Consider the following 16,680-nt stretch of genomic DNA (forward strand, 5'->3'; position numbering starts at 1 on the left):
AACAGACTTTTGTTTTCCCTAGACTGAATTTCTACGAGGTCCTCATAACACCATACTAAAAGTCCTTATACGAACAGGAAGTGGGAAATTTTAGACATTGTTTTGTATTTATCTTTTAAAGAAAGTGCATGCAAGTATACATTTTCAGAAAAGGAAATGATGCAAGGATACAACTAGCACAGAATATTTCTGACAAAATGAGCGGTGCGACCAACTTGATTTTCCATGACAATTTTGTTCGTCCACCATAACATCTTAAATTTCCAAATCGACGAAAACTGCATATTTATGTTCAGTGGCGGCGCCAGGGGGCATAGGGGGGGGGGGAATGCCCCCATTCATTCCCCGAGATTCTCCCCGTAAAACCCCAAAATTACGAAATTTTTCACTTTTTCCAGCAACAAATTTGTTGATTTACCCCCCTGAAATTCACTTTGCCCCCCCCCCCTCCGAAAATTTCCTGGCGCCTCCACTATTTATATTCTGAAGACGCAAAACGACAACCCTGGCGGAAATTCGTTGCCACACCAGCACGTGCTAGTGTTAAAATCAAGCAATCGCCAGAGCTAAATATATGACAGTACCTCATTATCTTTGTATAATAGTTGCAAAAATGCAGGCACGTTCAATTTAGACTCTCCCCTTCCCCACCCCATCTTTCAATGTTGGGAGACTGAAATGTAAACATGATGACGATTTTGTCCAAATCAACATTGCAGTATGGGAGCGGGGAAGGATGTTGGCCAATTAACGCTCAGGTGTGGCAACATTTTCCGCCAAACTTGTAGTTAGTTACTACTTTCTCAAAATTGTGACTTTGGACCTTATACTATTTCTATACCTTAAAATAACTCAAATTATGCCTCTTTCCACTATGTATTTTAGCTGGATTGAAGTCCTCTATGCAGCAGTGTCATTTAATTTCGTGGTCTGAACAATCAGTCGGAACCTGTTGAAATAAGTAAAACAACTATTCTGAATTATTTTGTTGACGACTCAAAAATGCTAAATAAAGCCTTATAGCCTCAAAAAGAATAACAATTGATCTATTTTATAGAAAAAAAGAAAGAAAAGAAAATAATTATCATATGGGTAAAGGAGGAGACACTCTGCATGAAAGGAGGGTCTTTTCAGATGTATTTGGAACTGGATATGGATTTTGTTTAAATATTCAAAAGCAGTGTTTTAATATCTTACTGCTCTAAAATTGGTACTCACAATTATTGTACTGTTATCAATTATTTTAACACAAAGTTCTGGAAAACGTACGGGCCACGTGCGGGCCACCTTAGTGAACTAACGGAACCAGCTTCATCATAGAATCTGATAGCAAAGCCACTGAGCCAAAACTATAACCAAAATATTCCAAAAACCTGAAATTGGCGGGACTATATAGTTGGCATGACAGTAGCGACATGTGGAATAATAGATATCCGTATGTCATACATTCCACTGGTTAGTCCATCCAATGATATCATTCTTTCGTTTTCCTCTGCATTTTGTAATATCATACCGGTCTACGATTTTTGACCACATTGTTAGCATTATCATAAATGATTTTAACACAGAAATTGCTAAAAACCCACGAGGACCACCCTAGTGAACCTGGGCAACTAGCAGTACCGGCCTCTTTAAAGCACCTTGCAACAAAGCCAGTGAGCCCAAAATATAACTGAAATATTTCACAAACCTTTATAGTAGAGTATCCGTACTTCATACATTTCCCCAGTGGTTAGTCCTTGTAGCCATATCATTCTTTCATTTGCCTCGGCATATATGATATTCCAAGTATCAGTTTCTGACAATCTATATTCAATCTTAAATCTATCTACCGGAACCTCTGATGGCCAGGTCCAATACACTTGAAGTCTTGTTTGCTGTGCTACTAACCATTCGTAATATATAATAGTTGAATCTGAGTAAGAAATAAAAGAGCACATAAAAATTCACCTCGAGATTTGGACATAACTGCCACTATAACGTTATACAGACTTGGCTGATGATATTGCCCTGTCTGGAAGGGGTCTGTATAAACTGCATGGTCTAAATATTAATTGGGGCGTGTCAGGAGATGGTGTAAAATAATTGTTTGATAGAAAATGTGCTTTTCATGAGTTTTTATTATGGTGCTCATAATGTAGTGAATTAATCTAAAATGGCGGATTTAGGGAGGCTGAATTTGAGCTTTGTCGGGACACAAGTTTAGACTTTATGCAGCATTGTTCTGTTATTATCAAATTTTTGGGGTTTCGGGCGATATTTCCTTAACCAATTGGCATTCGTCACAGGTGAAATACACTTTCAACATACCAATTTTTAAAAAATGGGAGGAGTTTACAAATATGGCTCTTAAACCTAAACGTATACTCAGAAAGTTTGAAGGCCCCCTGGAGTCAAATGTAAAGAACTTACGGTACAAAAACAACTGCTCGGATTCCTGGTTTCCAATGGATTCACGCTGTTTCTTTGTGCAAAGTAAGTTTATTACATACGGCCCAGAGGGCATTCAAACTTTCAATTCAAACATTCTGAGTGCATACCAGAAAGGTAGACACTGCTGCTGTGTCGGGGAACTGAAAATTACCTTTTCCAACACCTGCAACCCCATTGCAAAGAATCAGTGTTTAACGTGCTGTTTCTGGTGTTGGATTTCCCATTGGGTGCTCCCAGGTGCGAGCTGGTATTTTACCAGAGTGAGGGAATGAGCGCCCTCTGCCTCCCTAGCTCAGTTGCTGAATACTATGCCAGCTTTAGGGTGGAGGAAACCATCAGATCCAACGACCAGTATGTTCAAATGTCTTGGCCATTTGTTTTTGATCCTGTAAAGATGTATACAGTACAGCCAGTGACACAATCATGATGAGAAAGTAACCATTGGAGTAGCCTATCTTAATGGCTCCGAATTTTCATCATGGGCCAAAGAGCGGAAGAGGAAGATATACTTCAACGGTCATTAGGCTGGTGTTGAACATGACATCATTTTTCAACCTTCCAACACTGGCCAACATGTTCCAGATCAGGGGCGAACTACTGCATATTGGTAGATCTCGGCTGCTGTGTGTCCAGAAATAGGCTGAAACAGGGCTGATCACCCGTAAAGCTGTTGGGACTGGACCAAAATAATTTCCAGCAAACTCTATGATTACGAAAACTACAATCAAATCTTCAAAAATACCAAGGGTAGATGACTCCATGACGGACCAGCGGGAATTCTGCACAACTTCACGAACTGTTGACCGTGATTATTGTCGCCTGTCTACCTTCAAACCTCTTGTAATATCTACTTATAATGTCCATACTGTAAATCAACAAGGAAAAATCCATCAGCTATTAATGGGCTGTGCTGATGCCGGCATTGACATTGCCGAGATTCAAGAACATCGTCTCATTACATCAAGCCCAACTGATGAAATTTGGTCAGACGATAGGAACTGGGTTTTGATATTCAGTTCTGCTACCAAGCAAAGGCACAGAGGAGTGGGTCTGGTCATGTCCAAACACATTCACAGATGTCTTAAGAGTGTTGAAGCTGTTTCCGAGAGTATACTATTTGTAACATTCCATGGTAACCCTCAGCTTAGCATCACTGTTGTATATACCCACTGAGTGCTCAACATCTTATGACAAGGAGGAATTCTATTCTTCTCTATCTGACCACCTGGATGGTATGAAAAGGCACAACATCCATCTCATCCTCGTCGATTTTAATGCCAGAATTGGAACAGATAGTCATCTTTCCCATCCTTGGGTCATTGTTCCATACTGCAACCACGATTCAACCAATAACAATGGTGAGCGTCTTTTCAACACTTGCCAGGAGTACAATCTCAGACCGGCACAGATGAGATTCTCTCAACCCAGGAACCGTCTCTGAATTTGTATCCATCCAATCTGCGACCTAGCAAAGGAAAACCTTGCAAGAGACCAAATTTCAACTGGAAGAAGTTGCAAGATCCTGATACAAATATGGAATTTCAGCTGGAGCTATCGAATAGATTCCAGGTCTTGAGCATGCATGACGCCACACCCATCTCTGATAGGTATAAGACCTTCAAAACAGCTGTTCGTGAAGTTGCTGAGAAAGTTATTGGAAAGCAAGAGCCATGCGGACTGCCAAGTTTCGTATCAGATGCAACCATCAGACTTAAACTTGAAAGGGATGAGGCCAAAAAGCGGTACTCCGTTTCAAAGTCTCGTAAATCTAGAGAAAGATGGAGGAACTTGAACACCAGCCTTAACAACTCTTATAAATCTGATGAGCTTGCTACCCTTAATAAGCAGACCTGAAGCTGGCCGACGAGATGGGGAATTACACCACCACCTGGAAAATCATACACTCGCTTTCTGGGAAGAACTCAAGGAAAGGGATGAAAGTCAAAAAGAGGGATGGGTCAGCCCCAAACCAGTGACCATGAACTGCTTGAAGAATGGAATTTCCTGCCCCAGCTGTTGAAGATCTTCCTATTATCACTGAGTCCCCAACTCGTGAAGAAGTAGTCGAAGCAAAAGCAGCCATGAAGACCAACAAGGCAGGAGCATTGGACTGTACTATAACTGCTGAAGCACTCCAGGGAGGAGGGGGTAGCATGATTGATATGATTTTCGAATTCTGTATGGAAGTATTCTCACGTCACAAATGTAATCATTCCTCTACCAAAGAAAGGCGACCCCTCTCTCTAGTGTGCAACAAGATCCTTCTTAACAGGATCCGACCTCACATTGATCCTTTACTGAGAAGCTACCAGGCTGTTCATTATCCTGGTAGACTACCTTCTGAAGAAATCAACTTGACGCTGAAATTTTTACATACCCATGTCGGTCAAGCAAGTATTCTAGGATGCTGAATGACCTGGATTTTGCTGATGATATTGCCCTGTTGGAATCTTCCATAGCCCGGGCCCAGTCACAGCTTACTAGGACTGCAACTGCAGCAGCATATCTAGGCCTTGTCATCAGCGCACCTAAGACAGAATATATGACTGCAAACTGTAACGCCCAACCATCACTTGAAGTCTATGGTAGTACCATCAACCATGTCACAGACTTCAAGTACTTGGGTTCCAAGATGGGCTCTAGTGTTGGAGACCTAAAAAGAAGAAAAACACTAGCCTGGGCAGCTTCCTGGAAACTAGAACGCCTTTGGAGAAGCCCATCCCTGCCAATCCAAACAAAAATCAAGCTGTTTTAGACAACTTGTGTTACTGTCTTTCTGTACGGGTGCGAATCATGAGTAATCACCAAGGATTAAACTTTTTAAAACGTTTTGTGTTTCTGGGTAATTAACTGCGACAGCCTCTCCATAGATCCTTTTAACATCGCCATTGAGCCAAAACTATAACTCAAAATATTTCACAAACCTGTCGAGATATTGTGCCTAGTAGATATTTGGACCTCGTACTTTGAATTCGGTGTTAGATCTTTCAACGTTACCGTTGTTTCATTTGCCTCGGCATATGTGTCATTCCATATATCAGTTTCATGCAATTTATATTCAATGTGAAAGCCATCTGCCGGTATATTACGAGGCCAAACCACTTGAAGCTCCTTATGGTATACTTCTAACCATGCTTCATATATAATATTTGGATCTGAGTAGGAAATAAAAGAGCAATAAAATGTCACCTCGAGATTTGGACAGCCACTACTCTAACTTTATCATGTTTATTCATGTCCTAGGCATTTATTACCTAATTTATTACCTTAGGTAATAATTATAAATCATAATTCGAAGTTTTTTCAAGGTTAGATTAAAAACAAACACGGCAACAGGCAAATAAACAAAATGTAATAATAAAATACAATAAACATGTAAAGATATGCAATGACTATTTTCTTAGGTATACTGTACATAAATCTACTTTTTTGACACTTTTCATGCTTACATCCGTCGCTTGATCGGAAAAGCGATTACCGATCAGACGTCGCCCGCATATCGCTACCAGCATCAAATCGTTTGGAACGTTCGCTACTTGCGTTTGATCAGCATATTCACTGTGATTTTTCTGTCATTCGCTGTGACTGCTGAATGATAATGCGGCATTTAATAAGAGAAACTCGTGAGACCCTCAGGTTCCATATTGGGATGCATATGTACATCCATTGCCTACTCAATACAAGACCATAAAGGTGGTCTGTTCAACAAGAACCGTCAAAGATATGTAAGCACTATTTTTAAAAGTATACTTTACTTTGAATTTTTTTATTTACTGCATATTTCTGGTGGAAGAAGTTTATTGAAAAAAGCAGCATGTGCTATGTAATAATACATTGAGAGTGAAAGGAAACATCACAGTCGGTTCTAATATTCAATGCAGAGGAGTTTTTCCTCCTCCTATATCCTTGACCAAGAATTAATATGAAGTTCTTAATAATTATACCTTGCGTTGATGATGCAGATGTCAAGCCTCCAGTCACTTCCAGTGTAGTTGGTGCAGCTGTACTGGCAGTAGTTATAGATTCAGAATGGGATGCCTCTTCTTCTGTCGTTGATTCAGTAGGACTGACAGGAGTGGTAAATTTAGACGGGGTTATCGTTTCTCCTAAAGTTGGTTCAGTTGGACTGAAAGGAGTGGTAGATTGAGGCTGTGTTATCTCTTCTCCTGTAGTTGATTTTACAGGACTGGCAGGAAGGGTAGATACAGACTGTGTTACCTCTTCTCCTGTAGTTGATTCAGCAGAACTGACATGAGGGGTAAATTCAGGCTGTGTTACCTCTCCTCCTGTAGTTGATTTTACAGGACTGGCAGGAAGGGTAGATACAGACTGTGTTACCTCTCCTCCTGTAGTTGATTCAGCAGAACTGACATGAGGGGTAGATTCAGGCTGTGTTACCTCTCCTCCTGTAGTTGATTTTACAGGACTGGCAGGAAGGGTAGATACAGACTGTGTTACCTCTCCTCCTGTAGTTGATTCAGCAGAACTGACATGAGGGGTAGATTCAGGCTGTGTTACCTCTCCTCCTGTAGTTGATTTTACAGGACTGGCAGGAAGGGTAGATACAGACTGTGTTACCTCTTCTCCTGTAGTTGATTCAGCAGAACTGACATGAGGGGTAGATTCAGGCTGTGTTACCTCTCCTCCTGTAGTTGATTTTACAGGACTGGCAGGAAGGGTAGATACAGACTGTGTTACCTCTCCTCCTGTAGTTGATTCAGCAGAACTGACATGAGGGGTAGATTCAGGCTGTGTTACCTCTCCTCCTGTAGTTGATTTTACAGGACTGGCAGGAAGGGTAGATACAGACTGTGTTACCTCTCCTCCTGTAGTTGATTCAGCAGAACTGACATGAGGGGTAGATTCAGGCTGTGTTACCTCTCCTCCTGTAGTTGATTTTACAGGACTGGCAGGAAGGGTAGATACAGACTGTGTTACCTCTCCTCCTGTAGTTGATTCAGCAGAACTGACATGAGGGGTAGATTCAGGCTGTGTTACCTCTCCTCCTGTAGTTGATTTTACAGGACTGGCAGGAAGGGTAGATACAGGCTGTGTTACCTCTTCTCCTGTAGTTGATTCAGTAGGACTGACATGAGGGGTAGATTCAGGCTGTGTTACCTCTCCTCCTGTAGTTGATTTTACAGGACTGGCAGGAAGGGTAGATACAGGCTGTGTTACCTCTTCTCCTGTAGTTGATTCAGCAGAACTGACATGAGGGGTAGATTCAGGCTGTGTTACCTCTCCTCCTGTAGTTGATTTTACAGGACTGGCAGGAAGGGTAGATACAGGCTGTGTTACCTCTTCTCCTGTAGTTGATTCAGTAGGACTGACATGAGGGGTAGATTCAGGCTGTGTTACCTCTCCTCCTGTAGTTGATTTTACAGGACTGGCAGGAATGGTAGATACAGGCTGTGTTACCTCTTCTCCTGTAGTTGATTCAGCAGAACTGACATGAGGGGTAGATTCAGGCTGTGTTACCTCTCCTCCTGTAGTTGATTTTACAGGACTGGCAGGAAGGGTAGATACAGACTGTGTTACCTCTTCTCCTGTAGTTGATTCAGCAGAACTGACATGAGGGGTAGATTCAGGCTGTGTTACCTCTCCTCCTGTAGTTGATTTTACAGGACTGGCAGGAAGGGTAGATACAGACTGTGTTACCTCTTCTCCTGTAGTTGATTCAGCAGAACTGACATGAGGGGTAGATTCAGGCTGTGTTACCTCTCCTCCTGTAGTTGATTTTACAGGACTGACAGGAATGGTAGATACAGGCTGTGTTACCTCTTCTCCTGTAGTTGATTCAGCAGAACTGACATGAGGGGTAGATTCAGGCTGTGTTACCTCTCCTCCTGTAGTTGATTTTACAGGACTGGCAGGAAGGGTAGATACAGACTGTGTTACCTCTTCTCCTGTAGTTGATTCAGCAGAACTGACATGAGGGGTAGATACAGGCTGTGTTACCTCTCCTCCTGTAGTTGATTTTACAGGACTGGCAGGAATGGTAGATACAGGCTGTGTTACCTCTTCTCCTGTAGTTGATTCAGCAGGACTGACAGGATTGGTGGATCCAGGCTGTGTTATCACTTCTCCTGTAGTTGACTCAGCAGGACTGACAGGAGTGGTGGATTCAGGCTGTGTTACCTCTTCTCCTGTGGTTGATTCAGCAGGACTGACAGGAGTGGTGGATTCAGGCTGGGTTACCTTTTCTCCTCTAGTTAATTCAGCAGGACTGACAGGAGTGGTAGATTCAGACGGGATTACCCCTTCTCCTGAAGTTGATTCAGCTGAACTGACAGGAGTAGTACTAGATTGAAGCTGTGTTACTCCTTCTCCTGTAGTTGATTCAGCAGGACTGACAGGATTGGTAAGAGTTGTAAGTTGTGTCATTGTCGTCAAATTTTCTGTTGTTGATCCATTGTCTGTAGATAAAACCCAATACAAGTTAAACTATTAATTTGGATAATAACCTAAAAAAAGTTCATGTAATAAGTCCTGAATGTTCTTGTGTTGAACATTCAGAACTTACTACTGTATATAGATTTGGATTTCTTGTAGCTTATTGAAAGAACTTAAAAAGCGCCACCATACATTAACAAGTTTACTGATACCCTTTATCAAGTCTAATATCGATATTTATATGTACTCTTGTTCTAAAATGTGTCACATTTTCATCAATTGAAACAACAGACACATGTCAGGGGATGTAAAGCACAAGAGCTAAAAAGGAACAGAAATGTCTGAAAAGACATTCAAAACCCACACAATGATTAATGTGATGTGAGGTGCAGAAGAGAGTTTTCTGATGATACCAGAGGAACCACATACGTAATAGTGACATTTTTGGGAAAAGCTCTACTGAATATACCGTATAATTAGCTGATGAAAAATAGCCTCATGGGTGTGCAGTTGCATACCAATACATTTGTGTTACGTTAAGTAAAAGCTAGGGGCATATAGATTCAGAATTCGCCGGGTGCCAAGAAGGCATCATTGAGCAAATTGAGTTATTTAGGTCAAAGGTCACATGGGGGATTACATTTGAAATAATCTAATCACGTTATGCAATACTATATACAAGTTCTTCCTTTAGTTCAAAATGCTCGAAGTACAATTAGAATAGTCTCAAATTGTCCGTCATGACAAGAGAAAAAAATATAGCTACATGAACAGAATCTAGATTTAATGATGACCTCTGAATTGTCAAGGTTATATTATACTCTATAGAGTTGTTGGAACATTATTACCTCATTAATAATTAGGCATCCTGGAGATATATGACCATTGAATTTTTTTTATTCCTTGGGACCAGACGTGTGATATTTTATAACTTGATCAAAGCATTTAAATGCCAATGTGACTTTAGACCTCAATAACTCAATTTACTCAAATTTGTCTTCTTGGCATCCGGCAGATTCTGAATACCTTTTCCTAATACTTGAAGCAGAAAAAAATCAGGGTTATACCAGACGATGGTGGCCGACAGTCATTTAATGCGGCAACAGCCAATAGCGTAAACAAAACAGACAATATGACGGCAACACTGCCTGGACGTTGGACGCCCGAGCCCATTAGAGAATGAATTTGGAGAAAACCTTCTGATAATTGCAAACACCCGCTGAGCAGCAAGACCGTCCCTCTAAGCTTTAATCCGATAATCTGATTATCTATTTGTTTTCATGAATTGGAAGACATTCTTTGATGTATTACTGAGCTCAATCATCTGAAATTACTAGAGCGTGAGCCACCCAGGCTGGTGGCTCAACATAGTATTTTATTAACAGAAGGTTTTCTCCAAATTCGTTTCCTAATGCGAGGTGCGTTTTTAGCTCTATTGGCCCCGTTACAGAAAAATATGCACAAAATATATTTCCCAGTGCAATGTATACATTTTCAAAATGAATGTGAAGAAAAAAATTATTATTGCCGGAGGTGGGAATTGAACTTCCGTGGCAGTCCAAGATACTTACCGTTACACCACGTATACATTGGTTCACATGGGGGAATTTTTTTAGTATAATTATATTATAACATATCGTTATAAAAATTTTTTAAAAACCAGTACTTAAGGCCAAGAAAAAAAGAATGTTTGTCTCAGACACCCGCGCGCATTGCTATGTGAAATCCAATTTAGCGCTTAGTGCTACGCGTTGGCCGTAATTTTATTTATTTATTTTTTGCCCCTATTTTCATTTTTTCAGTATGTATAGCGATCCAATTTTGCCTTTTTTTGCAGTTTGGTTGTTGTTTTTTGTACACATTCCGCCAAGATTGTAAAAGAGACAAATACAACTATTCATTGTGTAGGCCTATATATTACTATGTTTCTGTATTTGAATATCAAAAAGTACATAAATATTGTGCCTTGACTGTAAAAAAATATATAAAAATATCGCATATCGCATATCTCATATTCTTAAAAAAAAAATTTTAAAATAAAAAAACGCATAGCACTTAGCCTTTTAACCTTAATATGTCTGAGACATACTTTCTTTTTTATTTGGCCTTACAATGAGGTTCACTGTCGAACCACAACGGATTTAGACTGATAAAATAGTGCTTGATAACATATATACACTTTTTGAATTATTTGAGACATTTTCGTGTTTAAAGGTTAAAAAATAAACCTCACGGGCGAAGTTAAGGCCTATAAAAATAAAACATCTTACACTAAAAGACACAATTTCATGCCTAATGTTGACACTGCGATTTTTTAAAGGTATATGCAAGCACCATGTTTTTATCCGATATTACTGAAAAAAAATTATTGTTTTTTATTTGAGCGAAAAAAAAAATTACAAAGCAAGAAGGTATATCTCTAAATTGTGCTGATTTCAACATGTATCGATCGACTTTTAGCACGACTATGCATAACAATAGAGGATGGTCAGTAGCGTTCTGAGTGATAACTTTTGTGGAATAAGTGTTATTCTCAATGCTTTATTGATAATTCAAAACGTTTTTGATGTTTACACGTGTTATTTTTCAATGTGATCAGCCTCAATTCAAACAGTACATGGGCGTGGCAAGAGCCTCGGTATGGATGGCCGATACCTTCAAAATATACGTAAGACAATACGCCTAACCTTACACGCCTAAGATGAATCTTAGACGTCTGAGAGTTTCGCGGCAAACTTATCGACGAATCACAGAGCCAGAAATCACAAACAACCGATCATCTTAAGCATATTCAATTAGTGGCCAATTTAGACGCCTAAGATTTTACACGCTTAAAATTTTACACGTCTAAGATTTCTTAGACGTCTAAGATTGACCATTCACCGTGACCTATAATAGTGGTGGACGGTATCGCGATTCTCACAAAATATACGACGGACGCTTTATAAACTTGCTGTGTTATTTGGAGGCACACCACCAAATAATATCCCATTGAAGTACATGTAGTAAAAATACAAGAAAGTAAGTTCGTTTTTCTATCCGGTGTGACAATGTTGAGAAAGTTTTGACCAGATTTCTTTGTATGGTAAGTTTAATGCAATAATTATGGACCGGGAGTCAAATTTCCAATTTATCAAAAATGCCTCCTGGCAAAAATCGCTTAACCCCCAATTTTACCCTCCTCCAGGGCTCATATTTATTGCATAGCCCCTAAGAAACAAGCGCGTAAAGAGTGTCTCCTAGCAGCCTGCACAATGCCTCTTTTGCCAATGCCGCTCGCGGATTATTTTAGGGGCCAACTTTCTGACCATTTCCCTTACACTATTCTATTATGATTCTCTGAACATTGAGCAATTTAATATCTTTCGATATATTATTCAATAATAATAGCTGATCTATTTACGCACCGGTAGACAATCGACTTATTTTTACATGTGTTTCAATCGGTGGTTTATTTAATAGTGTGCCCCCTGCTAGTGCCCAATATAAAGTCTGCACAAAAAGAAACTCAGCTGTTATAAATACGCCTATAGATTCAGAACTATGAATTGTTTTCACAATATTTCAACATAATGAGAAGGATGATTTATTTACACGCATTTTGATACAGCATTTGTCCAATGTCGTTCAATATTGACAACACAGCAGAGCTTTTAAAGAAAAATACCCAAATTTAAAAGTTGCAGTTTACAGCCATCAATGGTTATTACACAAGCATGTGGCACGTAAAACCCGCCATTATCTTCGCGCTAAACTTCAAATCAATACAAATAGCTGCAACTTTTAAATTCGGGTATTTTTCTTTCAAAACACTGCTGTGTTCTTAATATTGAACCAAATTGAACAAATAGGGTATCAAACTGCGCGTAAATAAATCCTCCTCCTTTTTATGTTAAAATATTGTGAATTATTAGTTCTGAAGCTATAGGCGTATTTATAACAGCTGAGTTTCTTTTTGTGCAGACTTTATATTGGGTCGGCGATTTGAGGCTGTTATTTTCTGTCTGATTACTAGTATGTATATTATTGAGATTATGACTCTCCAGGTAATATAAAACCCGGGAAAGATGATAAGAGAAAGGTGGTCCACGGGAAGATGTCTGAGTGGTATTATTTGCCCTTCGTTCTCTATCAATCACACCACAGACCCTATCATATACCCCGGCTAGATACCTTTACATACGAGCTGCTAATAGTCACCAAGGTCTTTTGTGATCTTTCTAATTTGCGATACCGTCCACCACTAATTTTGGTCAATCTTAGACGTCTAAGATTTCATTTGTCAATAGTTAAATACGCTGATTGGTTAATTGGGATTTCTGGCCCTGTGATTCGTTAATTCAAGTCTACCGCGAAATTCTTAGACGTCTAAAATTGAATCTTAGGCGTGTAAGGCTCGGCGTATTATCTTACGCGTATTTTGAAATTATCCGCCATCCATACCTCGGGGCCATGGACAAGGAGACATCCGGGGCACAGTGTCGACAACCTGTAAATAAATATTTTTCCCTGCAATGAATCAAGTCTTAATACTCCGTTGGTGAGCGATGGGTGATTGGTATTTCACCGAACGCAAGAAAAGGAGTCCTATCTGATTGGCTAGAACCCCATCGCTAGATCGCTCAGTGATGGAGTACAAACTCAGATGTAGAGACGTATTCAATCCATTTAAATCAATATTCTATTACTGACGCAGATAAAGAAAGTTGTATAGTGTTTCACTGTGCTTTACAACATCGTGGTCTGAGCTGAATGGGCTATGCTTGTTCTTTTCATAATTATTATATTTTCAAACAGTTGAATATATCATATTATTATCGTACGATTTAAAAACATTTCGGTTAAAATGCAGTTAAATAATTATATGTGTTGAAAGAACACGATAATCGTATCTTAGTTAATTGAAATTCCAGTGATATCATATGGGGTACTGAGCATGCGCAGATCCTAAGAACGTGTATGAATGGAAACGCTGAGGTATCTCATATCGTGTAAGTGAGTCACTCGGCCTAACTCGAACAAAATCGCCATGCGTAGCTGTTGAAGAACGAGTGGATTTTCTAACACGAAGATATAGGGATGATGACGCTGTGCGGGGCCCTTTTAACATCTACTTTATTAGCGTTATCCCTGAGGGAACAAACCGAAAGTTCGATGAAGTCCTAAACGAAAGTCCTTTCGTTGAGAGGCCGAACCCCCTCCCCTCCCTCTAACGTAAATGTAAAACATCGAAAATTCTAATAAGTGGCCCAAAATGATATGGTTGAATTAGCCATAAATTGGTAAATGGCCGTTTGGACTCACTTGTCTATATCTTTAATATACATGAACAGACCGCTGTTAAATAGATTAACATTTTCATACTATACATTAAATAATTAAATTAACAGACGGTAAACAAAGGCATTCTAAATCTTTGTTGTCGGTTTTTATATGACTGGGAATGATGTTAACGTATTTATTCATCTGTCATTGATCCTCATCTACCCATTCTCTTGTGGTTGCTCGAATACAGGTTTCAGCCCTGGTCCTCATTGCATCAATTGCATTGCGTACCCTCCTTGTGCGCCGTATACTTTAATACTAGAATGCGTCAGTAATACGGTTGCAAAGATGTTGGAGGCTAGCTGGTGATCCTCGCTCATAGTGAATGCATAATTCCAAAGCCTAATGCTACATGTATTATCTTTCCGTGACATTAACCGAGTGTTTCATTTTAACCTTTGATGTAGTAAAACGTCATCCGTGGACAGAGTGGACGGGTACATTTTTAAAGAGGACATATCTTTGTGAGCCGATTGAAATAATTGTTTTGGCTTATTAAAGCTAACGATTTAAGATTTCTTTACATACCAAAATATATTTGATAAATTTTTCAGAAATAGGAGAAAACGAACGCGCATTGAGGATTCTGTTTTTATTGGGACACCCTGTACATTGAGAGTGAAACATCACAGTCGGTTCTGATGTTTTACTTAAAATATTCAATGCATAAGAAAAATTAGAGTTTTTCACAGATCTATATCCTTGACCAAAAATTAACATGAAACATAAAAATGTCTTAATAATACCTTGCGTTGATGATCACGGTTGTTTGATGGGATCATTTATTAGTTTTTCAAACAAAATATCATGTATAACCAAATTTTAGGCTTAAACAGCTTAAAGTGATATCAAGCTAATGTATACAGATGCTTTTGAGTCATTCTCAACTTTAATCTTCCCTCTTTTACAAAATTATTCACTTTTATAGCATTTTTTAAAGCTTTTTCGGATATAAAATGTATCTTTTAATGACAAAATTGGTGGCGCTATTTAGTTACTGGAAATTGCTCTTCCCAGATTTTAATACATATAATTCCTTGTATTGTTTGATAAAATATGTTTATAAAATTTCCTTGTTGCTTGTTTCACCTATTCCAGCTGTTTCAATGGCAGTATTAATCGCCTACCCCTTGCAAATAAAGAAATATGATTTAGGATAAATAGCGCCATCTATAGTTTGTATTTAGTTAATAAGGAAGCCAATTCTATATACATCAAACAACCGTGTGATGCAGAGGTCATACCTTCAGTCACTTCTAGTGTGGTTGGTGCTGCTGCAGTGGTATCAGTGATAGATTCAGACCGAGTTACCTCTTTTCCTGCAGTTGACTCTGTGGGACTGACAGGAGTGGTAGATTCAGGCTGTGGTAGATTTTGTCCCGTAGTTGATTCCACAGGACTGTCTGGAGTAGAAAATTGAGGCGTGGTTAACTCTTCAGTATTACTGACAGGGGTGGCAGATTGAGGCTGCGTTACCTCTCCTCCTATAGTTGATTCAGTAGGACTAACAGAAGTGGTAGATTCAGGCTCTGTTACCCCTTCTTCTATAGTTGATTCAGCGGGACTGACAGAAGTGGTAGATTCAGGCTCTGTTACCCCTTCTCCTATAGTTGATTCAGCGGGACTGACGGGAGTGGTAGATTCAGGCTGTGTTACCCCTTCTCCTATAGTTGATTCAGCAGGACTAACAGGAGTGGTAGATTCAGGCTGTGTTACCCCTTCTCCTATAGTTGATTCAGCAGAACTGACAGGAGTGGTAGATTTAGGCTGGGTTACCCCTTCTCCTGTAGTTGATTCAGCAGGACTGAAAGGAGTGGTAGATCCAGGCTGTGTTACCCCTTTTCCTATAGTTGATTCAGCAGGACTGAAAGGAGTGGTAGATTCAGGCTGTGTTACCTCTTCTCCTGTAGTTGATTCAGCAGGACTGAAAGGAGTGGTATATTCAGGCTGTGTTACCTCTTCTCCTGTAGTTGATTCAGCAGGACTGACAGAAGTGGTAGATTCAGGTTGTGTTACCCCTTTTCCTGTAGTTGATTCAGCAGGACTGAAAGGAGTGGTAGATTCAGGCTGTGTTACCTCTTCTCCTGTAGTTGATTCAGCAGGACTGACAGAAGTGGTAGATTCAGGTTGTGTTACCCCTTTTCCTATAGTTGATTCAGCATGACTAGAAGGAGTGGTAGATTCAGGCTGTGTTATCCCGTCTTCCGTAGTTGATTCAGCAGGACTGACAGGAGTGGTAGATTCAGGCTGTGTTACCTCATTTCCTGTAGTTGATTCAACTGAAATGACAAGAGTGATAATTTGTGGCAGAGTGGTCAGAAAAACAAATGTAGATACTTTTTGAAAGTTGATCGTTACACCAGAATTGGAATATCTAAAACATACGACATGTATTGAATTTCTTCAAATTATTTAAGTTATCGAAAGAATATACAATAATAACGCATATCTTAGAGTGAGTTGCCAACAGGTGTTTGGTGAAATCCAGTCAGGGGCGTAGCAAGCAACGGCGGCACCAGGAATTTTTTT

At 39.6% G+C, this 16,680-nt stretch overlaps 1 protein-coding gene across 1 annotated transcript in view; it reads right to left on the reverse strand.

The window, feature by feature from the left end:
* Window positions 1-483: 483 nt before the first annotated feature.
* The window catches only part of LOC140160138 (uncharacterized), a 35,176-nt gene continuing 18,979 nt past the window's right edge, over window positions 484-16,680 (reverse strand). Inside the window, exons 8-13 of the mRNA XM_072183419.1 lie at window positions 15,396-16,430; window positions 7,821-8,849; window positions 6,378-7,499; window positions 5,358-5,588; window positions 1,691-1,915; window positions 484-949 (exon numbers count right to left, since the gene is read on the reverse strand). Coding sequence (XP_072039520.1) covers window positions 939-949; window positions 1,691-1,915; window positions 5,358-5,588; window positions 6,378-7,499; window positions 7,821-8,849; window positions 15,396-16,430 — 3,653 coding nt within the window. The 3' untranslated portion in view covers window positions 484-938. The remainder of the gene's footprint in view (window positions 950-1,690; window positions 1,916-5,357; window positions 5,589-6,377; window positions 7,500-7,820; window positions 8,850-15,395; window positions 16,431-16,680) is intronic.

Source organism: Amphiura filiformis, chromosome 1 (genome assembly GCF_039555335.1).
Source record: "Amphiura filiformis chromosome 1, Afil_fr2py, whole genome shotgun sequence".
Taxonomy (NCBI): domain Eukaryota; kingdom Metazoa; phylum Echinodermata; class Ophiuroidea; order Amphilepidida; family Amphiuridae; genus Amphiura; species Amphiura filiformis.